Source organism: Fundulus heteroclitus, chromosome 4 (assembly GCF_011125445.2).
Source record: "Fundulus heteroclitus isolate FHET01 chromosome 4, MU-UCD_Fhet_4.1, whole genome shotgun sequence".
Classification (NCBI taxonomy): domain Eukaryota; kingdom Metazoa; phylum Chordata; class Actinopteri; order Cyprinodontiformes; family Fundulidae; genus Fundulus; species Fundulus heteroclitus.
Window position 1 is genome coordinate 30,809,201 of NC_046364.1, and position 23,921 is coordinate 30,833,121.

The window sequence follows — 23,921 nt, forward strand, 5'->3', positions numbered from 1 at the left end:
CCCCCAACCTGGGAGAGAACAGATGTACCTGTCGCTTTAAGTCATTATGCCAACATTTTCCCTCCAAGAACCAAACCTGCAGACCAGATTTCTGTTTCGTAAATTGTCTAAATCACAGGTGTCAAACTCAAGGCCCGCGGGCCGAATCCGGCCCGTCAAGGTAAATTATCCGGCCCTCAAGAGCCAAAAAAAAAAAAGGCACTTCATGTCATAATGTAGAGGCATATATCCTTTTAAAGTGTATAAAGTGGCTAAAACTGTGCCTCCTGTAAGTGTAACTCAACCCAATATCAACTTTTTTTGCAGATAAACTGTATAAATTGGGCCTAAGGTTGCTACTTTTATGTTACTGTGCATTTTTTATATTTCTATGTGAACTGGAATGAAATTATGAAATGAAAAGTATCGTCTATACACGTGCAACCGGCCCTTTTAGTGACTTCATGACGCCAAAGTGGCCCCATATAGAAATGAGTTTGACACCCCTGGTCTAAATGATGGTGCATGTTTTGTGTTTAGTGAAACAAAAAAAAACAAAAAAAAATTCACGTTCGATTCTTTGTTGCATGTTTTAGAAGTCAGAGCGTTTAAATATACCGGCAGAGAGGATGGCGCTTGTTTCTGTTTGTGCTTTTTTTTTTTTTTTGCTGTGACTCACCGTGATTCTTCCCAGTCTCTGGGCTTCTTGGTCTCATTTGGTTTGATGCAGCGAATGTAGTGGGGAGTGCATTTCATTAGTGTGCTAACCAGGTCATTGGCTTGTTTCTAAAGGGAGGAGTCAGAGCAAACGTTAAAAAGGACAGGAGGCTAAAGCTGTCACGATGTCAAAGTGGTTAAAAACTTAAAAAAAGTCTGCCTGATTATTTGCTCAGGGTAAGCAGGTGAAGGACAATCCACTGAACACACGTTGTTTCCCACACCAACCCTGATTACGAGACGATGCATCAAACATGTACCTTTATTTTGCTGCCTGCCGTAGTTGGCCGGCCCTTCTTCTCAGCGTTGAGGTTTTCTGGAAACAGCGCTCTGATGAAGGCACTGTGGGGGGCACAGATGAGGAGAAGTTAGACGGAGGAGTTTGTTCATAGATCAACAGGAAAGAAAAACAAAAAAAAGCACTCAGAGTTGTACCACAACGGCACGTTTTCCAGGCTGCCAGCATGAAAACTGCGGTTAATGATTAAAGAACCAAGGATATCTGCCCGACTAAGGTCGCAAAATCTAAATTCCTGAAACACTTGGGAAAGTTTGAGTTGGGGGAGGCTGGGAACACGAGAGGTGCGTGCATGTAGCAAATATCTGCAGGGACATTTCCTTGGAAGAAAATGCTGTTGCTTAGTAGGAAAAAAACTAATGATTTTCAGAATAATAAATGTGTTCCCCCACAGGGAACAGGCAACGTCGGACCTGGACATTTAGCTAGACCATCTTAAAGCTTTCATTTTCTTCTAGTGGAGTTGAGCCCTTTTTTGGTTTAGATGCATGATTGGACTCAGTAATGATAAAACATAAAACTCCTCTTTACTTTCAATTTTTAAGCAGACAACTGAAGGTTTTGGGTCAAAACAAATTGGCAAACCCCAAGTTTTTTTCCCCCAGTAGTCCCAGAGCATGATGCTGCCACCACCATGTGTCACTGTTTTTAGGCCAAGCAAGTCTTTTTTAAGTGCACCCTAAACTCAACTTTATCAGACCACAACACATTCTACCAAAAAGGGTTTGGGAGATTTTAAAAAAGCCCTGATGTTAGTCGTGTAGCACCACACCTTAGCCTAGACCAGGGGTCTACAACCTTTACTATCCAAGGAGCCATTTCTGTCCGGATTCGGCTAAAGAAAACTAATGTAGAGCCACAAATTTTACCTCACCGTTTAAAAAAAACATAATTTCAAAGTTTTATAAATATCTACAGGAGGAAATTTGTTCTTATTTTGAAATGACTTTCTTTTTATTTCTATTTTTATGTTTTTAATTAAAGAAATACTTAAAACCATTGCAATGGATGCTAATATTTTTTTTTAAAAAGAAGACATATTTTCCAACTTTATGACAAACAAAAGAAAAATGTATCTAAAAAACATTCCGGGTACTTTGTGTCATCTGTTGTGGACATTTATTGCAATAAGTTCATGGAAAAAAAGAACTGCTAAAACCTGCATTTGCTGTTATATGTTTAAAAAAACAGTTGTTTAAAAAACAATTAGCCATCTGTATTAAGGGCCATTGTGGAAGGCCCAAAGAGCCACTGATGGCTCTGGAGCCATAGATAGATAGATAGATTTTATTATTACAGACTCAACGTCCAAATTACAAAAACGAATAAAAGAATAAAAAGTACAATAAAAAACAAAACGCTGGCCTAGACTAATGAGGAATGCAGGAGATGTCACCAGTAGGACACAACCTCCTGGAAACCTCTACGACCAGCCGGTATCTTGTTTTAATAACAATATTAGATACATGTTCATGTCGATTGGTATACAAATAATAACGTGAAATTTACAGGTACCTTCCTCCTGACTACAGAGATCCTGTTGATCCTTTCAACCAACCTGCAAACTATGACTTTACCTAAATTATGCTTTTTATTATTGGTAGTTTATTGGTAGTTTCTTTCTCATCTTTTCATCTGCTTGTCGTCTCTATCCATTTTCAGCCTGGCTGATATAAGGAAGCGAGACTGTATCTTCTTTTTTTTAAACTTCATTTCTGCAGCTTTTATTTAACTGTTCACGTATGTGACTTTATCCTACGTTCATTTCTGTTTCATTTGTCCACTTTTCACCACCTGTCCGAACGGGAATTGGCTGCAACCTGCTGCCTCGTGGCTCAGTGGCCATTTGAACAAAGAAGCCTTGTAGGGGGGGGGCACAGACAAAACTGCTGTTTGCACAGATGGCCACGCAACTGCAACAGAGGGAGACCACACTCCACAGCACAGCCTGAAGAAGCCGCATCATGAGACAAAAGCCAGACGTTACTCGGGGAGCGGGATGCCATCCTGTCCCGCAACACTTCTGCAGCTTTCATTCACGTGTGCTTAAATCATAAATGAATGGTTCTGAACGGGGAGGATTCCTTCATGTGTGGCGTCTGTGTACGGTGCAAACGACTTACATCTCGCTGCTCTGCATCAGCTCAATGAGGTCAGAGAAAAGGACGTCTCTGTTCCTCTCGCAGAACCCCTCTGCGTCGTAGGACACCTGCGGAGCGGCACAGAGAGGAACGTCAAGGCTTACCGCTAAAACACATACCGATCGGCGACAACAAACGTACACTTCCTTCACCCGGCAGCCATGTAACCCGAGTTGTACTGTAGGATGAGAAGGTTTAGAGCTCAGCCATGGGAGCCTTAAGCGTTTTTTTTTTTTTGTCTGCAAGGCTCATTAAGCCTGCGGCATGTGTGCCAGGCTGAGCGCCGCCACACATCTGGAGAATGACACGGGACAACCTCTGTGCGCGGCAACACACACTGGACCGTGGGCATTACCTCAGGCTGGGTGAGGCTGCTGCCAGCATGTTGTGTTTAAATACAGAAAGAGGTGCAATGATGCTAAAAGCACAAAGGAGGGAGAAGCAAGTCGGGCTCAGAGTGGAGCTGGTTTTAAAGTGGAAACCTTAAAAAAAAAAAAAAAAAGGCACCGAGACGGTGACGCAGACGGTGAGATCGAAACACCAGCTGTGCCACTGGTGTTTATGACAGATCATACAAGGAACGGCTCTCCGGCCAAAACCATAAAAAAAAAAAACGCACTTTATTAAGTTTCTATTTCCAGGCCTGGACCGTCAGAGCTGCCAGCGTCAGACCGAATGGCAAAACGGAGACAGGTGTACGGTGATTCTGGGAAGGCCGTAACGCGCCTCGCCAGTCTTTTCCAACTGCATCGCTGCGCACTGACCTTGCCAGCGTAGTGGTGGATGATGAAGCCCTGGTTCCAGCTGTTGAAGTGCTCGTGCGTGTTGATCTGCATGCGGAGCTTCTGCAGCATGGTCTGGTCGGCTCCCTCGCCCACGGCGTGCATGGTGGCACACACGTCATCCAGGATGCACATGATGCCGGGCGGACTCTGCGATCACAAGGAAGACCTTTTCATTTCTGACTGCATTCTTATTTTTAATCTCAAAGTATCTAAAAGGTATCAGAGCAAAAATTCACATCCTTTTGGAGTTTTTGAGCATCGTTTTGTATCTAAAAATCTCACCTAAGCTAGCGAGAAAATTCTTGTCACACACACCACAGTTTCTATTAGATACAAATCATATTTAAAAAGCAGCTCCATTTCAGTGCAGCGTCTATAAAACACTGTGGACACCGCTTTGAGCTTCCTCTGGAGCCTCAGTGGTGTGACAGCAGCCTAGGATACAAATCCCCCCCTGCCCCGCTCAGACGCAGTCATGCTTTAAAGCTCTTGTTGTGGATTTGGTGGATTAAGCCTCTCGGCATAAATGATCAATCAAATTAAGAGGCATGTCGGCACATTTGGGCCGAGGCAAAGGACGAGAAACTTGAAAGGAAGTTGTTGTTTTTTTCCCCAACTCAATAACAGTGAACAAAAATATAAAATCTGTCATTTGTTCTGGTTTCAATCTGTTTATTAATAGGGAAATGTTAAATAATTGGAATAGTTTTCAGAAGGGCAAGTCCCTACTTCCCTACATGATATACAGAGGCAAACAGATAATTACATACAACACCAAATGTATATTTACCCCCACTTTATGATAAACTTTTCACGTTTTAGGTCAGTTAGGATTACCAAAATAATTTATATTAGCTAAATGTAAATAAAAATGCAGGACAATTTGTTTAGATAATATATTTGACGCTGGACTGCACAGTGTCAAAGTTGGTAGTACGTCCAGGTGTCAAAAACCCTGGCCTGAGGTCTTTCTGAATGGAGTTTGCATGTTTATTTCTGTGCATGCGTAGGCTCTCTCCGTAATCACAAAGCTCTGGTCTCAATCATGCAGAATATTTGTGAGCAGATTTGAAAAAGTGTTTGAGCAAAAAGGCCTAAAAACCTCATTCAGTTCCTCACCAGTTCAGGAGGAACGGGCTAAAATTACAGCAACACCCGAGTCATAAAGTTTCAGAAATAAGTCTCCCAAATACAAATAAAATTATGCAAACTTCTGACTTTAAAGAACACTGAAAAAAATAAATGTAATAAAGAATATCCCCTTGCTTTTTTATTGAGGCATGTAGAAAATGGAAATGAATTTTGTAATCCAATTATCTGTTAAATAATCTCTGCTGAATTATTTCACATTTGAAGAATTAATTTCGACCATGTGTTTGACTAGTTTATAGATTAGGCAAGTATTTTTGTATTTTCCCTCAAATAAAAAAAAATTGATTTTGATTAAAGTTAGTGCGATTAATCAGTATTTGGTGTGGATAATCCAGGTTTTATTTACTTTGCTTTCGATGAGATCGCAGACAATCTTGTTGTTGAAGTATTCAATCGGAGTCCACTTGATGCCCTCCTGCACGTACTCCTCCTGCAAATGATTAAAAACGACGTTTAGACAGAGCTTAAAAACCCACAGAAACGTGCACAACAAAAGGTGAGCATGAGGAAACGTCACCTGCTCCGCCTTTAGAGTCAGCTCAATAAATATCTGCTGAAGCTTCTCGTTCACAAAGTTGATGCAGAATTGTTCAAATCCATTTTTCTGGAAAAAAACAAAACAAATAAAAAGGCAGTTAATAAACACCATGCATCCTGACAAAGGTTCATGTTTACCAGGATAAAACAATCCATAGTCCAGGGCCTCTGGGTAATCGAGCCAAACCAACTTGTAATCAGATTAGAAAAGAAGTCGTCTCAATCATGAGATGGGCTCTAATCCGCATACTTTATAGATTAGTTTCATCCTCTCCATTAAATCTGTTTAAATGCTGAACCACTTAATCGGACTCATGTGCTGCTGATAAGCACTCACCTGGAAAATTTCAAAGCCATAAATGTCCAGCACTCCTACGTTCAACTCCTGGTGGTCCTTCACCATCGCTCTGTTGATGGACTGAAATCAAAGGAGATAACATCAGCTAAATGTACGTCAATCCCAGGCTGCCCATGTGAATTATTTCTATACATCAAAACGCCTGAAACAATCATGCACAGGTACCTCGACCAGGTAGTCGAACACGCGTGAATGCAGGGCTTTGGAGAGAGCGTCGCGAGTGTAACAGGCCTGCTCCACGTTCAGGGTCACGTCGATGGACTCCTTCGTGTTCCCCCACTTGCTGTCCATCTTCCTGCTCGTCAGTTTCTCCTTCAGACGGTTCTGGTCGATCCCCAGCAGAAACGCAGGGAATGCTAAAACTAAAAAGAAAAAAGAAAAAAAAAAGAAACACAATTAAACATAACAGAAGGTAATAAAAGAGTTATGAAAGAGCCATAAATGTTCATTTTGTTTGGTGAATATGTGATTATCCGAATTAATTCCTGTGAGTTTCTTTAAAAGAACAGTTCAAATGCATCGAAATAAGTGTGCAAAACAATTTCACTATTTCACATTTTGATAATTTCTGTCACCATAGTTGAACAAGACAAACATGTTTTTTGGGATCGTTCGAAGGGAAATGGGATTAAAAAAAAAAAAGGTCAGAAAATGTGAGATGTTATGATATGCAGATTAATTCCCATATCTGCGTTGAAAATTTCTATGAATGTCAACCATGCAAATCAATCTGTGGGTCAGTGCTTGCTGGAAACACCGCCCCGTTTTCGTTTTGCATGTCAGTAAGCCACAGAAAACTGGGTTCTTTTGCACTTCATTTGTTCTTTTCAATAAGCAATAACATTTCAGAGAAAAAAAAAAAAAAAACTCTCCTCATAGCCCTAATGCACAAAAAGCTTCTCATTAGAAAAAAAAAAACTGATATGTGTCTGGGATAGCTAAACTGAGGTCCGATCTGCAGAACAATGGTTTCAGCCCAACACTTAAAAGAAAAAGGTTGCCCACCACCGACTACTTGCCATGACCTGGTGTTGATGTTGTCCCTGGAGAACCCCCTCCCTGCCTTATTACAGTGACTCACTTCCCCTAAAAGGAAATGGCTCTCCGGCCTGCGTCTGGGAATGCTTCGGACCGCGCTAGCTGCTCCCCTTATTGGAGATTAGGGTCCGACTGACCGTACGCGTGCCTCAGCAGCATTAAAAAAAACAAAAAAAAAAAAAACGGTCCTTCCATGCAATTAGCATGAACTATAGAAGTTTACCCCAACTATGTTACACATTGTCCAACATTCGGCGACAATGCTCCAAGCCGGCTTCTTGGCAGGAGATTTGTTAGTCAAAGCACGAGAGAATAAAAAGGAGCAATAGGCAGGGTGTTGTCAGAGCAGAGCCGATTACAGACGCATAACAACAATGACCCAGTGAGTCAATGCTTCCTCTCATTAAAAACATTTGAATAATGAAAAATGTTTGGGGCTGGGTCCTCCTGCGGTGGAGGTTCAGTAAGGCACTGCTTGGACGATAAAAATGATATCTGGAAAACATGCATTATGCAATTACGTTGGTGGATTTTACAATGTAGAAATGCAATAAGTAAACGAATAGAGATCATGTCTTCCTGCTTTCAGTTCATTAAAAACAAAAACCCAGACTGTGGCAAGTCTGTCCGAATAATGGGGGAAATGTCATATATCATATATTGTGGAGGCCCAGTGTAAACGTGAAAGCGGCGATACTGATTTTAAAAAGGTTCAGAAAGAGAGCTTCTGAATATGAAGCCATATGGGGCGTTTGAGCTGTGCTTGGAAGTCTTAACATCCAAGTTCTAGTTGGAAAATAAAAAATTTTGAACAGTTGACGTATGAATTATGTCTTGAAATTCAAATATCCTTGAGCTATTCAGAGTTTAATATGCTATATGACTGCCACTTGTATAAAAGTTAGTTTGATTTGCAGGAATAAACTGTTTATTTGTATCTCTTTAAACCATAAGCACACAGATGACTGTAGTCTATCTGTGCTTTCCTTTTTTTAACGTCTAAAAATGGAGAGCAAACTATCGCCATCTGGCTGCCTTGTTAACAGCATTTACGTAGTCCGGTCACTAATTAATGATACTAATTACTTAATTTAATTTGTTTTTACACATGGAAATCTGACTTTTAATTTCTGAGAAGAACACAAAACACAGCATCAGCCTTCTTTAAATGGAAAAATACTTAAAAAAAAAAAAAAAAAAAAAAAAGAAATCACTGCTTAAATGCAACTTGATTGCATGAGTAAAATTATGACTCGTAAAAAAAGGGTTCCCACTAACTCAACATTTCTAGTAGTCTCTATCCCTTAGCCTAAAAAAACTAAAGCCACCGTGGGTTAACAACGGTGGGAACAAACCAAAGGATCCTTCCAGAGATTCACAACTAAACATGTTTCTGCCACCTTTCACTCACTTCTCTGTTTACAACAGTTTAAAAAAAACAAAAAGGTACAAATTAGAAATATTAAAGTCAATGGGCAGGTTCAGCAAGCCTGTGTCACCAAATATGGTTCATAGTCTCATATCTGAAATTCAGTATTTAGCTGTGAAGCGTACACATTTAAGTCTAGATGATATTCATCATTTTGTTTAACTTATATTGTACAGAGAAGGGCTTTGCAGTGAACTTTAGCCATTTCCTTTTTGTTTTTTTTTTCACTAATTTGGATACAGAGGAGTGGGAAAAGCTGACTCTACCGATCAACAGCCAGAAGCTATGCGACTCTCTCGGCTCCCTGTCACCAACACGCTGATTAAAGCAAAGAAAAAAAACTTTGATGACTCATCCTGGATGAAGAAATTGATGCACTGAAATAGCTGCTGTGTGTCGGTGGGAGGTGCCTGCAAGTGGAACTGGCTGATTAAAGTTGATTGGACCTTTCCTAAAAAGGATAACCTCTATATGTTGGGCGTTTTAGAGCAAACACTTCAATGTGTTACGACAAACAGCATGCCATCTGTTTTTAACGTGGAACATTTTATGGCGGGGGGGGGGGGGGGGGCAGCTTTCAAGCTAAACATGCAGATATAATTTAGGAGACCTTCAGAACACAAATTTACTGTCTGCAATAGGCACAATGGGTCTGCTTTAAAGAGCCTCAATATGTCCCAGCAGACCTATGAGGCGCTGCACGTAAATGGCCGTTTTACAAGTAAGAACAGGCGACTGTGGAAATGAACATTTCTGCACGTGAAGTGGAGTTATCCATGTTCAAAGCCAACAGATTTAAAGAAAAGTAATCAAAAGTGGTGCAAAGTTAATCAGGAGTCGGTCATACCAATCACTCAGGTTGTTTCTTGTTGCTACATCATAGGACGTATTTACATAATTACCTGTCCAGGTAGCTATGGTGCACTCTTTTGCAGGATCAAACAAGAAAATACCGCATGTGGGGTCTATTTATAGTTAAGAAAGCTAATGCTACTCAATCAAATGAACCTGTATGAGTTACCTCAATTTAAAAAGTTTTTTTTTTTTTTTTTTTTTTTTTACAGTTCAGGGTCAAAGAGCTCAAAACCATCTGTTCAAGCAAGTGCAAAGCTTTAGTAACTTCAGATCACTAAGTGCAACCATACGGGGAGGCTGGGAAGAGCAGGAAGGAGCAGAAATTATGAAGTGGCACTATTAGGTCTGCACAGAACAGAATCAGGCTTTGTTCTCCGAGGCTTTCCGAGACATTATAGAGATTTGGTTAAGAGAGGAAGATCATAAAATGAACCAGGAGCAGGCGAGAGGGAACGGCATAGTACCGCCAAACATCATTTAGTCTCTGAGTGCAAAGTCTCAGTTGTGCAAAAATAACTTGATTTTTTGGTAGTCCAGCATCAGACCGGATCTCTTCAGACTGCTGGCGGCAGGCCTGCATTAACGTAGTAAAACTTTAGGGTGTGTGAGTGAGAGAAATATCCTCCAAAGCCAGCCTAAGGACGGCTCAGGGTGCACAGCAGACGACGGACGAATAGACCAACAAACTGTCCTCCACCACTTTGTGCCCAACCAGAATATCTCAGCAGCAGCTTTATTCTAATTAAACAAACTAAAAAAAAAAAATATATATATATATATATATATATATATATATATATATAGATATATATATATATATATATGTATATATATATATATATATATATATATATATATATATATATATATATATATATATATATATATATATATATATATATATATCTCTACTTACACTCCTCGCTCTCCACAGCAGCATAGTTGCCCGATTCTCTGAAGGTTATATTCCCCACGTGCAGGACTCCGGCCACGATCTGCAGCACCATGGACTGGTCCTCTGGTGAGATGCCGATCACACCCATGGCTTGCTGCAGAATCAGAGGGGAAGAGAAAGAGCATGCCCGATCAGGACTACAGCGTGCGCTCTAATGAGTTCTGTAGTGGTTTCACAAAAATACCAAAAATTAAAAGACCGTAATCCCAGAGTCTGAGATCCACAACGACCAGAGAAGCAGAGGTGAGCCGGTCGTACCATCGTCTCCTGGAAATCACTCCTGTCATTGATGTCGTCCACTTTGTAGGAGCCGGACTGGTTGAGGTAAGTGTAGTAATCCAGGGTGGTGATTCCCAGGCTGCTCTTCTGTTCCCCGCTGGCTCCTTCTATCAGCTGAGGAGCAAATATTCCACATTTATTTGAGCGTTACACAGCCGGAGATGTTTCTTCATACTAAACAACCTGCTGTAGGCGAAAACCAGCATAACTTTTCTGGACCTTTCTTTCAAAGAAAATTATTTGGTGAAAAGAAGATGAATCCCTCTTAATAGTACAGACTTCTTTAAAATATTGTCACAAAAACTTTTACCATTCTGCATAGTCTGAGATCTAAGCAATAAAGAGACAGCGATCTATAGTTTACACATCCACAAGTCTTAACGCACATAAAAAATAGATTTATGAGAATGTCATCAAAAGGTGCATTTTATTTGTTAATTCAATTCCAAAAAGTAAAACCCACATATTACAGATAAAAACACACAGATATTTTAACCATTTTTGCTCCTTTTTGCATGAACTACTGCATGAATGCAGAGTGGCGTGGAGGTCGACCAGCCTGTGGCTCTGCTGGCTTTAACAGCAGCTGCATCAAGCACAGTGATGGCCATTACACCAGCTACTGGTACTTTGTGGACATGCTGCCATGTCAAGCTGTAAAAATGAAATCGGCATGTCCACAAAGTTTGTCGGGGACTTGGTAGAACACAGTGGAGCTGTAGGCCATGTCCTGGTTACATCTCTGCATGGTGCCTCCAGCTGAAGGCCACACCTTGTGAATCCCTCCCAAAGTTTAGAATGGCTTCACAACCCCCTTAATTTCAACTAAACTAGGGCTGAACAATTTTGGAAAAGAATCTAATTTCGATTTTTTTTTTATCTTAATATTGGGATTTAATGCAATTATTTTTTTTCAGTTTCATTTATAATGTCTTTTTAAACATACACAAACAACTAATCAACCTGTTTCATCGCTGTGCAGATCAGGTGCTAAAAGAGCCGCTGCGTCTCAACTCGGAGCAGAAACGATTGCGTTCTGACTACGGTATATTTCGACCAAAACTGCGATTTGATTTTGACTTTTCTCTGCATTGACCACAAGCAACAAAAATGGCCTCTAGATAAAGATGTTTGTAAACAAGGACTATTTAAAACAAGAACCTTTAATGTTTTTATTAATCAGAATATTACTCAAGAGAACAGTTTTTAATTGATTTGGACATCAATCCTTGTTGAACATAGACTGCAACCAACAAGCAACTCTATGTATTAAACTGATTGAGCAGAACTTAATGCTATGGTGAGATTCCTGAAAGTTTCTGGTGAAACAGTATGATTATATAAACTCTAAAACAAGTAATAAAATTTGATTATCTCACTGCTGCAACTGTCTTCCCTTCCATGTGGAGGTAAACCCACTTTAAGCATATTACTGACACCTAAATAACATGTCAGATTCACTAATTGTTACATAGCCAAAAATTGCATACCTCTGCAATTTGGAGAATGCGTTTTTTTTAAAATTGCGATTATATTGCAAATGCGATTAATTTTGCAGCCCTAAACTAAACTCTGTGTTAATGCTTGAATCCAGCTCTCTGAGAGCAGTAGCCTTATTTAGCAACGGCCTTTTGTAGCTTCCCCTCCCTGGTGAGGCTGTCTGCTGGACAACCATCAAGTCAGCAGTCGTCCCCAATGCTTGTGAGAAGTTCTAGCTTTAGATTAGCTACAAGCCACAATCAGCAAAAAGGTACAGATATACACGCTTGAATTTGATTGCGCAGTGTCTAACAAATCTATAGAGTATGTAAGTTTAACTTTTTGACAGGAATTGCTGAAACAAATGATCCTTTTAATCTCTTCTGACACAAACCACCAACCAGCAGCCTCTGCCAAGCTGGACCTCCCTGTAAGGACTGAAGACTGATTTTTAGATAGTTCATCCACTTTGTTTGTATTCACGTAACAGCATTGTCATAATTTAAAAAGATTTCAAAACCCAATTAGTTAATTTTGAGAGCCTGATCCAAAACATCCAAAACCGTAACAAGAACTAAGGCACAGCTTCTACAGCAGTTCTAAAAGGGTAAAGACATCCAAACGTTTGCTTTTGGTACTTTCTCTTTATATTCTGTCAACGTTTCAGGCTGTCTCCGGCTTTGGATCCCTCTTAAAATCCTCAGATGATGTCTCATAATGTTTTCACTGGGCCTCAGACCGTGCACAAGCAAAAGTAATAAAAAAAAAAAAGTTAATGTTTTTCCCAGATTCACCTGATAGAAGATATGGAAACTCCTTTCTCCAGGATTCCTCATGACGACGCGTGACTTCTCCAATAGGAAGTTGGAAATTTTACCCCCATCTGGTTCGCCGCCGGAGCTGAACTGGATCTCAAAGTATTTCCCCTGTTGGATCAAAGCACCGTTCTTAGCACCGGAGCTGGATAAAACGAACCTGAAATGACAGTTATACGGTCGAGGTTTCTGGCACCTGGCCCTTTAAAGGGTTGCATGTGTGTGTGTTTACATCTACCAATTTTTTTATTTTTTATTCCCAGGCTCTGGACTCCAGACAAGCCTGTAATGTATCAGTTTCAGTCAAGCTGAGAGCAGAGGCCCAGAACTGAACACAAGAACTATTTGTTCGGTGTATTTTGAATGTCGTGATCTCAGGCCATCGGTGCCAAGCCAGTTATTTTTTTCTTCAAAACCAATTAAAAAAAATAAAAATCTTCCTGTATTCTACTCTGTGTGGGAATGTAGCCAGAAAAACTTTGGTTAAAGGTTGTGGAAAGTAAGTTTTTGCCACGAGCTCGCTTCGATTTTCCATCTCGGCTAAACCGAAGAGGCCTACATGTGCCGTTCGCCGCGGCGTGTCCTCAAAAAGCACTTCTGCTCAACCAGGACATACATGAGCTTTGCTGCCTCATGCGAGAAAGCAACAGAATACAAACCATTACTCGAAACTTTATAAAAACCCTCAGGTCTAATCCAGAGGCGAGCCACAAAAACCCTCTTGCTGTAACATAGCTGCAGGGTATGTAGTTTGTTGCGAGTCGAGGTTTTAATATCATTTAGATAAAGAAATTAAATAACAACATGAAAAAAGATGTTATGGAGGCTTTTAAAAATGGCTTTTGTGCGTCACAGATCTAGTCCTCAGTGTGTTTCTGTGTGTTTAAGCTGCTCCGATTCACAAACAGCTGAGCGAGGAAGAGCCTTACGAATCTGCTGGAGTTGTTGTTCCTCAGAGTCTTGGCGTTTCCGAAGGCCTCCAGGAGCGGGTTGGACTGCAGGATGATGTCTTTGACGTGCTGTAAGGAGACGAATGGTTGGTTACGCGCAGACAGGTAAGAGACGCCACAACATTTCACACCCTCGCCGACAGCCTGGCCCAGGGTTTGGAAGTTTCCACTCAGATTTACGCACGGGGGCGAGTGCACGAACACGCACTCATCCACAGACAACACACACACACACGATCCTTTCTGCGAGCCATGTGTGCATCAGAGACACATGAGTTTCCAATCTTTACTGCAGACAGAGAGGTTCCCTCTTCTGTTATTGCTCACACAAGCTGAATGGAATATTTTTCTTTAGCCTATACTCAGTCCTCTATGAAAAAAAGGGATCAACAGTTCATTTTATGCCAGACAATGCTTTAGAAACTAATCGGAGTGCTGGGGTTTACAAAATAGATCTTATAAACAGTGGTGTGCAACAAAAGTATTCATGCTGCTTGTTCTTTTTATTTTTACATTTTGTCACTTTATATCCACAAACTACAGTATATTTTATTTATTTTATATGACAGACCTACACAAAATAGTGCATAATTGTGAAATAGGAGAACTATCTTGAATGCTTTTCAGATTTTGACGTACCCTGGCTTGTATTTGTATTAAGCTTCCTTTACTCTGGTCCAAACAATTGCCAAGATAGATCACCTTATTAGTAAGTAGAGTCCATCTCTGCATGATTTAGCCTGCTCTCTGAGGTTACGGTAATGAGCAAATAGTAAATAAAGTCAACCTGTGCACAATTCAGTAAGCAAACAGCTGCATGAATACCAGACAGGTCAGGAACAAAAGCTGCAGAGACGTTCAAACCGGGATTAAGTTGTGAAATAATATCGAAAGCTTTAAACATCCAACCAGACAATCTGTCATATTAAAATGTGAAGAAAGAGAAAATAACAGCTAAAGACCTACTTAGACTGACTGCTGGAGCAGGCAAGGAGAGCATTAATTAGGCAAACAGCCAGGAGCCACATGGTAGCAGTGGAGGAGCTGCAGGGATCAGATGCTCAGGTGGGAGAGAAAAAAAAGCCACTGAACGCTATAAGAAGTCCAATATGCTGTCTGCCACACGCCTTCTAGGGGACACAGCAAACGTGTGGAAAAGGTGCTGTGGTCAGATAAGACTAAGACCAAATTCTTTGGTCCGCATATAAAGAAGCTAATCATCCTGAACACGGCACCCCCCCCCCCCCCCCCCCCCCCCTTGTGAAACGTGGTGGTGGCTGCAGCCTAATGCTGGGGGAATGCTTTGCTTCAGCAGAGATGGCGAAGCTGGTCCTGGTTAGAGGGAAGATGGACGCAGCAATACTCAGTGCAATTAAAAAAAAAAAAAACCTTCCTATTTCACAAAGAACACTGGGCAAAAATATCAGTTTTCTAGCTGTTCAAAGATGGCAGAGGCACGCCACAAAAGAAAGGCAAATTCAAATGAAGGCCACACTTTTCAGATTTGTAGAAAAAGTTCAGTGCCATGCGACTGTTTTTTTTTAACTTTACTATTAGACCAACACAAAGTAGAGCCTATCACATAAAAAAACTGATATGATACACTGAGGTTTGTGGTTGCAATGCGACAAAATGTGGAAGATTTTATCTGTGATTTTGCAAAGCCCTGTAAGGTGCGAGCCCACAAGGTCAACAGGTTGCAAAAGAATGTGCGCCTTGACTGACGCGTGTAGAGCAGAACGAAATAATGTCGATGAAATGTAATACTGCACAATAAACAGGAGAAGGACGAACAAAGCTTTAGCATTTAAATAAACAAAGAGTAACAAGTAAGCAGCGTTCATAAATGACCTTAGCAGCTGCAGCTTACTCTTCTGAAAACAACACAGGTGCACATCATTTCAGATTCTGCCTTGGTGGAATCAGCTCTGAGCGCATTAAATGTATATAAAAAAAAACAATGTTGGTGTGGGCCTTTCCTCATCAAACTTTAGATCTTTATTAAGATTAGGAACTAGACATCTGCTGGGCTTGGGGGGATGGGGGGGTGGGAGCCAGATGGCTGCAGGGGGGCTGGGTGAGTAAGAGGCTGATGGTAGGCTGATAATAAAAGGGATGAACATGAGGGGGGACGGAAAAAAACAACAGGTTTCTTTGGGTTTATACAACTGGCTTCAAATTACCTTTTACTGCATGATAAGTATAGACATAAGATAAAAAAAACACACCCACTAACCTTCAAAAAGGTGTTTGTCACAAGCTAAGCATAATGAATATTTTGTGCAGAGAAGTTGAGAAAAACTAAAATCATCGCAGTGTTAAAACAGTTGTACAAACATTACTTGAAGCTGATTTGCAAGTCTTAGGATCACTTCCAGAGACATTTAATTGCTGAAAATGTTCTGCCGACTGAGTCTATTGAGAGCAAACGTTCACAAAGGTCTGCCTTAAATACGCAAACAATATCACAGCTTTCTATAAATATTGTTTAGTTAACCAGAGCTGGTTTGGGTCCTATGTTAACTGGTCCCACCTATCAGCTTACTGGACTTCTCTGAAAATCTGATAACAGCCTCTTTTACACTGAACTTCAAGGTTTTTTTCCCCCCCAGACATCAAACCCTGTATGCATCAGAGACATGTATCATGTACACTATTATGTCGTGTTCTGAAAAAAAGGAAAATCAGATCTCTACCTGCACTCTGGGTCCGCCTCCTGACACTTTGGAGATGTAGCCCATGATATATTTGGCTGCCACGGTCTTCCCTGCTCCGCTCTCTCCGCTGAAATTCAAAGAAAATCTTTAAAAAAAACACATTTTTTTTAATGAGCCTCTGGGACACGTTTAAAAGCATCTAAGGGTTTGTGAGACTTTAAAATCTGCTTGAACAATCGACGCAGGTTGAACCGAAGTCGTTCGCTTTCCACACTGGAGGCTCCACGTTTAGTCTCTTGCATGCCGAACGTTAGTCATTGTTCAAAAACATTTCTGTAGCTGCCACTGTTAAGTGTTGCGCCAGATGTATAAAGTTGGCTTAGATGATAGCCCACTAGTCTGCATGCACATTTCTGCATAAATCCCACAGATCTTGCTTTCTTTGGGTCCTTCTCAAAGCTCTGCTCTTCTAGGAGTAGCTTCCAGGACCAACCACCGCCGTTGTGTTCAGATCACATCTCAGGTTCCTGGGAAACACTTGCTTGCCGTGTTGGCTTTAGCTTTTATGGACCCGTGTTGTAGAACTGAAACTAAGCAACACCTGGGCGTCCTAACCCAAAAGGTTTTCTGAAAATATACATGTATATATGTTATAGGCTCACAAGTGGACTGTTGGGATTTAAAATCTTTCCATTAGTCTTGCCTTGTCTCTACAGATATAGACAATAATTTAAGGGTTTTAAAATAAATAATAATCCATTTCGTCACTGGTGTTGTAAATTTGCAGAAGCACATTTATGAGGTCAGACGCTGATGTTGGACAATACGGCTTGAATTGGGGTCTCCGCCGTCCCAAGGTGTTCTGTGCGGGTCAGCCAAGTCTTTCCAAACCAAACTCTCTAGGCCATTTCTTTTTGGGGCCACGCTTTGTGTGCCGGTGCAAAGTCATGCTGGAACAGGAAGGAGCCCACTGTTTCGAAGAGCAAGTGTTACGATTTGCCGGGAGTCGCTCTTCTGGCAAATGCCCAATTCCAGATTAGTTCACTGGATTGCCAGACACAGAGGCATGATCATTTCTGCAGAGTCCAGAGGTAGGATGCTTTACAACCACTGCATCAAAGGGTCGCACTGTACTTGGTGATGTACAATCACCCATGGGAACCAATTCCACGAAGCCTCCTACCCACTGTTCTCGAAATAATCTGACTTTTTGAGTCCTATAGCTACTGACTCACGTACTCGCCCCACAGGTGGCGTCCTGACAGCGACCCATTCTTTCAATAATCTTTGTAGAAGCGGCATGCATGCCCAGATGTTGGATTTTACACACCTGCAGCCACGGAGTTGATTGAGACACCTGAACGTCAATTAATTGGATTGGTGAGTGAAAACGTCTGGTAATAAAGTCTTAAACCAAACTATAATTGTTTTTTAAAATGCCAACCAAAATAGCTTAATTGAAACATCTTGTGCTTCACACTACCCTTAGAAGCTTAGTGATTCCATGTAAATCTATGGAGTTGGGTGCAAAAGGCAATCCTTGTACATGTTTCTTAGACGTAGACACAAAAGCCTAACAGAGTAAGCTGGTACCACAGCACACACTGGCGCAGTACTGAGCTGCGTCTGTTCAGTCTAAAGACAAAGAGCAGATTAATTGACAACTTTTTACACTAAAGCGTTCTGATTAAGTCTGACCATCAGCCTAGACTGGGTTCCCTCTTCATCCGGCCATCATATCTGATCGGTAAAAGAGATGCGGCTCTGAAAACAGAAGGCACACTAAGAGGTTTTAAACTTATGGCTCGACTGCAGAAAAAGTAGCAGTCACATCTGGGCATAGTTTTCCTTGCTCCCTCCACACTTTTTTCCCCCTCTTCGCCTTTAACTGTACCGGGGTTCTACTTTCTGTGATCCGCGTGGTTTGGCAGTAAATGACGGTGAAGTCTGTTTTCTTTTTTTTTTTTTTTTCTTTTTTTCTGCCATTTGCCTCAGAGTAGAGTCAGGTTAGAGAGAAGCTGCTGTGAGGAACACAGCTGCAGACTGTTAAGGGGCTGCCAGAGGAAGTCATGGAAGCGACTCTATTACACAGCAGTCTCTATACGGCTGCACCCATCCCCCTATGTAACTCCGTGCGCTTAGCAAAATCCTTAGAACATCGCATGGATTTCCTCGGCACACTTTAAAGTCAGGCAACAAGAAGCAACTGCGAGAAAACTCAAACTCGACGCTCCACTTTCAGTCTCAGAACCCATCTGATCTACATCTCAAAGTATTGTTTTTTTTTGTTTTTTCCTCCTGAAAGTTCATCTTTGAGGAGCTATTTTAAGCTCAAGTTCCAGCGAGAGTCACGTTCTCGCTCTGCCTCATTATTTTTTTTGCTCGCAAATCCTAAAGGCATTGTTACCTCAGAGCAAACAAGGGGACAAGTTACACAAGACAAGACACAAAAAGAGGCATTGGGTAAATTATTACAAACTTAAACCATGCAAAGGCTGTACAGTCGGCGCCAAACTGTAGATTTACTCGCTGTAGTCTGGATCCTAATGCAGCCAGCTGCAGACATTGTGTTTGAAAATATAGCATACATTCTGAGCTTCTAGGATCCGTTTTACAATTAAAACTTGATATTACATGAAATGCTAACACCGAGCAGATAACAAAAGGCTGAGCGTGTAATTCAGTTAACAAATGACAGACTTCATATGCCGTTTAACAATGTATTCTGGCTAAAGGTCTGTTTGCCTGCCGGGTTAAAATGTAACGATACAATCTGGCATGTTGATGTATTTATGTCCAGTGAAAAGAAGGACATGCTATGAAGTGTAAATTCTTTTTTTCAGTGGCCAGACTCACCTCCGCTTGTTTGTTTTACATACATAATAAGAGCACAAGAAACCAGCAGGAAAATGGTCTCTGAGATGATAGATACAATATTACATCTTAAGTGTTGTGGAGACCACTATGAAAACAACACACTATGCTACTCCCATTGCTTGTCTGTTGGGCCCCGTATTGTTTGTCTGCCCCTCTAACGTCCTAGGAGAGGAAGTTGAAAAGGAAGGCTTCCCCAGAAAACAAAAGACTTAATGCACACGGATGATACTATGTCGACATTATCGGCCTGTCAACAATAAACTGGAGTCAAAGTCGTTGACTGAAAAATAAGTTCATTCAAAATCCTCCAAAGTAAACCAAATTAATACTAAATGTACTTTGTGTAATATTTTTTTTTCCTGACAGACAATTGAAACCTCATTGGAGCATAAAAAATGAGTAGGAACAATACATCACCACAAACAGCAGAAACGCACCAGATAGAGGGCAAAGTCCATGCAGTAAACGTGTTTGGAAACCTGAAATATATACCTGCAACTGTGCTTGATTACAGATTAACTATAATTTACGATATAAGCGACAAATATGCCAATTAAAGCTGCTTTTAGCCAGACTTGGTATAGGGGGCTGCTAAGCCTCCTTGGTTTACGTCTTTCTTACCAAACTTTTGCAGATGTCTAAACAGATGGATTTATAATAAAACTGGGTTTTAGTCAAACTTCAGTAAGACCCAATAAGCCCGATTTAATCTAGAGCTTGAAGGAGGAAATCTAGCTGCAGTAATTCAACCTTTACAGACGGTAAAAAGACCACAATCCTTTTAAAATTACAGGGTTTCTCTACGCATGCACAGCACAACAACACCTCAGATTTGACTTGGACCCTAAAAGGAACTACGTTTACTCCAGGTGTCTTCAATATGCCCATGCAGGTGGCATCCTGAGGCCTAGAGGTATATCGGTGTGACGTTATGTCGTAAAACGCTTGTCAACGTGTATGGATGATCGAATTCTGCCATTTTGGAAATCCAGCGAGCTCTAAAATAATTTGTGATTAATTATAACTTTTAAGCCTCTGGAGCTTAAGTCACAGACTGATGTTTGACTTTTCTCCACAAGATTGAAAAAATGGCTCAAAGACAATCAAAAGTGTGAGCACTAAACTGGCTTGTACTGTATTGTTTGTTTTAACTTATCTTGTTTTTTATGCATTTGTGTGTCTTTACTAACCTTCCTCCCCCTTAATGCTTACACCTTTTAAAAGCCTAACCAGGGACGAAGGCTGCAAATTAGCCCATGGCTACAAGCCTTATGTACTTGGACATCGGCCACCTGTTTGGTTGCAATGTTTAATTGTACTGTCCCTGTCAAATAAATAAATAAATAAATAAATAAATAAATAAATAAATAAATAAAGGTAATTGTTAATTTTCTTCTAGCCAATTTAGAATGATTACACGTGTAAAATAGTCATGAAATAATATTTTGGCTACAGGAAAAGACAGCTGAGGTTTTTGATCCGAGCACAAAGAACATGTTTTAGATGAAATAACATTATTTTCTTCACTGGCAGCACAAACTGACACAGCTCTTGTCTCAAAGACTGAGTTTGCAACGCACACTACGTTATGTTTATCTATTTTTGTGTAAAGCTACTGCAAGATTTTGTTTTATTTTCCTGCTTACCCACTGGACATGTGCCCAGCACCCCTTAATAGCTTCCTTTAGGTGATTTTATTTCTTCTACACAAGTGGGAGTGGTGGCCTAGTGGCTTTAGTGAGCTAGGCATTTGCATCTGGGAAAGGTCTCAAAGATTGCTGGTTCAAAGCTCAGTGGGTCACTCCGGGTCCCTGAGCAAGACCCTTGACACCAGATTGCTTTCTGTGCGCCGCTCAGTGTGGCAGCACACCAAGTATCACCCATTCCTTAAGGAGCAGAGACAAAGTTCCCCTCTGTGGGATTATAAAGGGAAATATTGAAGATTATTAAATGTCCATGTGACACTGAATGGTCAGAGCTATTCACTAAAATCAAAAATCTGTTGATTTTCTTTGCATAAATGTTTTTGGAGTGTTGAATATTTGACTGATTTTAAGGTTTTTTTAAAGGTGACAGAGACTGCTGCATGGGAAGGTAAATAAAAAAATCTATCAGACTGATTTATGGATTGAGATTGGTTTAGAAACGTTAAATACTTCAACACGGCTAAGAGGCGCTACTACCTTATCTTGAGTGTTTGAACTTTGTTTCACAGACCTTTTCGGTTTTCCCTTCATTGCGTAATAAATCTGGCGGAGTCTGTTGTATGTGTTTTACTGACACATTTAACACAATCTCTTAAACATTTATAATTGTATTAGTTTTGTTATTAATTTGGACTGTTTGATTTGTCTTTTGCCTTTTAAAATCAGTTTTTTCTCACGGTTAAATGTGAAAAGTCCTATTTAATAAACTTTTTTAACCACTGTATGTGAAAACCACAGACTTGACAGAGGGTGTGCTTTACTTTTAAAATGGCTCCCCAGTACTGATCAACATCTAGAAGGAAAATCTGACAACACCAAAGCTATAATAAGCTGAAACTAAAAAAAAAAACGTAACACTTCCTCTTTAAATTACAGTAGAGGATGATAAACATTAGAAGATACAGCGGGTCAGAGCTGTGTGGCTCATCATCAGGGCAACCATTTTCTCAGAGAAGGAGAGAAAGAGCCACAGCAGGCTGCAGCTGACCACAATGCACTGTCAGTAGTTCACTGCAGCCTTTGTTTACCGATACCGGTTCATCATAAAACCACTTCCCAGCCTTTGTTTGCCGATTTAGTCAATCATGAAATACCAGCGACTGCTGGCTGTCCAAACAACGGCCAAAGTGCTGAAGCAGGGGTCACTCATAATGAGGTAAGCAATAAGGGAACCGCGCCACTCGGATAACTGGCACACAGGATATGACTGGAAACATGAGCGCACGCTTTTCTGTCTCCAGCTTTGTTGGCTTTAAAATGTTCACCAGCAAACTTTATAAAAAGGGACAGGTGTTCTTTCTGTCCAACCCAGGAAGTTCCTCAGAGATACAGGCCAACAGCTGCCGTGTTCCTAAGCGCACATCCTGAGCCAAATCAGAGCAGATCCAGCTGCACTTGAATCAGTCCTCTCTGCTGCATGTAATCAGATTTTCAGCATTTTGGATTTGACTGAAACTGACACCATTGTGATGGAAAACAGCACGGGAGCACAACACTCCCAGTCGGTCAGCTGTGCCAAAACATGCGGTGGAACCCGTTTGGCCTGTTCTCCTCTTACTCTCACATATTGTCGTGACCTAAACAGCTTTGTCTTCCCTTGTGAGCTCACAGATCAACCCTGCAGAGATCAAATTCTCCTGGTTTCATCTTTCTCTCCCCCAGCACTCAAGTATTTGATTAAAAAAAAACAACAACATTTAATTTAAGGACAAAGAAAAGTCCACTTAAAAGAGTAATGGAAAAAGTTTCTCTTCTAACTGGTGTTGCTTTCTAGGTTGTCCTACATCATTAACTCATACAATGAGACAGGAGGAGGAGACGCTAACGTTCATAATGCTTTTAAACGGCCTCACCTGATGATGACACACTGGTTCTCACGATCAATCATCATATTTCTGTACATGTTGTCTGCCAGGGCGTAGATGTGAGGAGGGTTCTCATACTGAGCCTAGGAGTCCGAAAAAGAGCTGTGTTAAAAGTATTGGTCTGCATGAATCCCAGAGGAGAAACAGCAAAGACAACTTATTAACAATGGTGTTTGTAAAAAAAGACAAATGAAGTTAAAAAAAAATAACAGCAATAGATTCAGAAACAGTTTGGAGACTGAGGAAATTATGTTAAAATGGCTCCATCCGTTTCCTAGGGTACATCCTGCTACCACAGGAATTAAAACTTTTAAAAAAAGACATTTAGAAATGTGGTTAAAAACTGTGAGATCAGTTGTATGTATTTACTTTTAACCTAGAAAGCATTTTTTTTTTAACTTCTGAAACATTTCTAAACTAATTTCAGCATACTCTTCACATGGGCTAGTGGCAGTTCTTCTCCAGCAGCACACCTGTTTCAGGGTTTTATTTTATTTTTTATCTTTTTTTTTTTTTTGCAAATGCAAATCTGAACAATTTGACATGCAAGAAGAGAAATAATGAGGGAAGCAGCCAAGAGGCCCAGATTAAGTCTGCATAGATCATCTGTCTATTTTACACACTTCTTATATATATATATATATATATATATATATATATATATATATATATATATATATATATATATATATATATATATATATATATATATATATATATATATCTATATATATATATATATATATATATAAAAAAGAGTGGGAATAAAAAGCCATTGATGAAAGAATAGGAAAACCAATTTAAAGTCTACCAAAAGCCACAAAGGTTACGCCGCAAACGTGTGAAAGAAGGTTTTGGGGTCTATAAACTGTCTGGCCTACAAAACACCGTGTGGAGGAAAACGAACAGCAACACTGTGAAACATGGTGGCAGAAACATCATGCTGCGGGGATACTATTCTTGGGGAGGAAAAGGGAAAATGGTTGGGGTTGATGGAAGGATGGAGGAGGCCAAACAAAGGAGAAAATCCTGGGAGAAAACCAACCAGA

At 40.5% G+C, this 23,921-nt stretch overlaps 1 protein-coding gene across 2 annotated transcripts in view; it reads right to left on the bottom strand.

The window, feature by feature from the left end:
• Window positions 1–23,921, bottom strand: part of myo1ea (myosin IEa) — a 69,514-nt gene that overhangs the window by 13,388 nt on the left and 32,205 nt on the right. For both annotated transcript variants that reach the window (XM_012882426.3, XM_012882425.3), the window contains exons 4-17: window positions 22,861–22,955; window positions 16,464–16,551; window positions 13,747–13,836; window positions 12,797–12,928; window positions 10,503–10,637; window positions 10,206–10,338; window positions 6,133–6,329; window positions 5,947–6,027; window positions 5,590–5,676; window positions 5,419–5,502; window positions 3,900–4,067; window positions 3,118–3,203; window positions 957–1,038; window positions 659–765 (exon numbers count right to left, since the gene is read on the bottom strand). In XM_012882426.3, coding sequence (XP_012737880.1) covers window positions 659–765; window positions 957–1,038; window positions 3,118–3,203; window positions 3,900–4,067; window positions 5,419–5,502; window positions 5,590–5,676; window positions 5,947–6,027; window positions 6,133–6,329; window positions 10,206–10,338; window positions 10,503–10,637; window positions 12,797–12,928; window positions 13,747–13,836; window positions 16,464–16,551; window positions 22,861–22,955 — 1,565 coding nt within the window. The remainder of the gene's footprint in view (window positions 1–658; window positions 766–956; window positions 1,039–3,117; window positions 3,204–3,899; window positions 4,068–5,418; window positions 5,503–5,589; window positions 5,677–5,946; window positions 6,028–6,132; window positions 6,330–10,205; window positions 10,339–10,502; window positions 10,638–12,796; window positions 12,929–13,746; window positions 13,837–16,463; window positions 16,552–22,860; window positions 22,956–23,921) is intronic.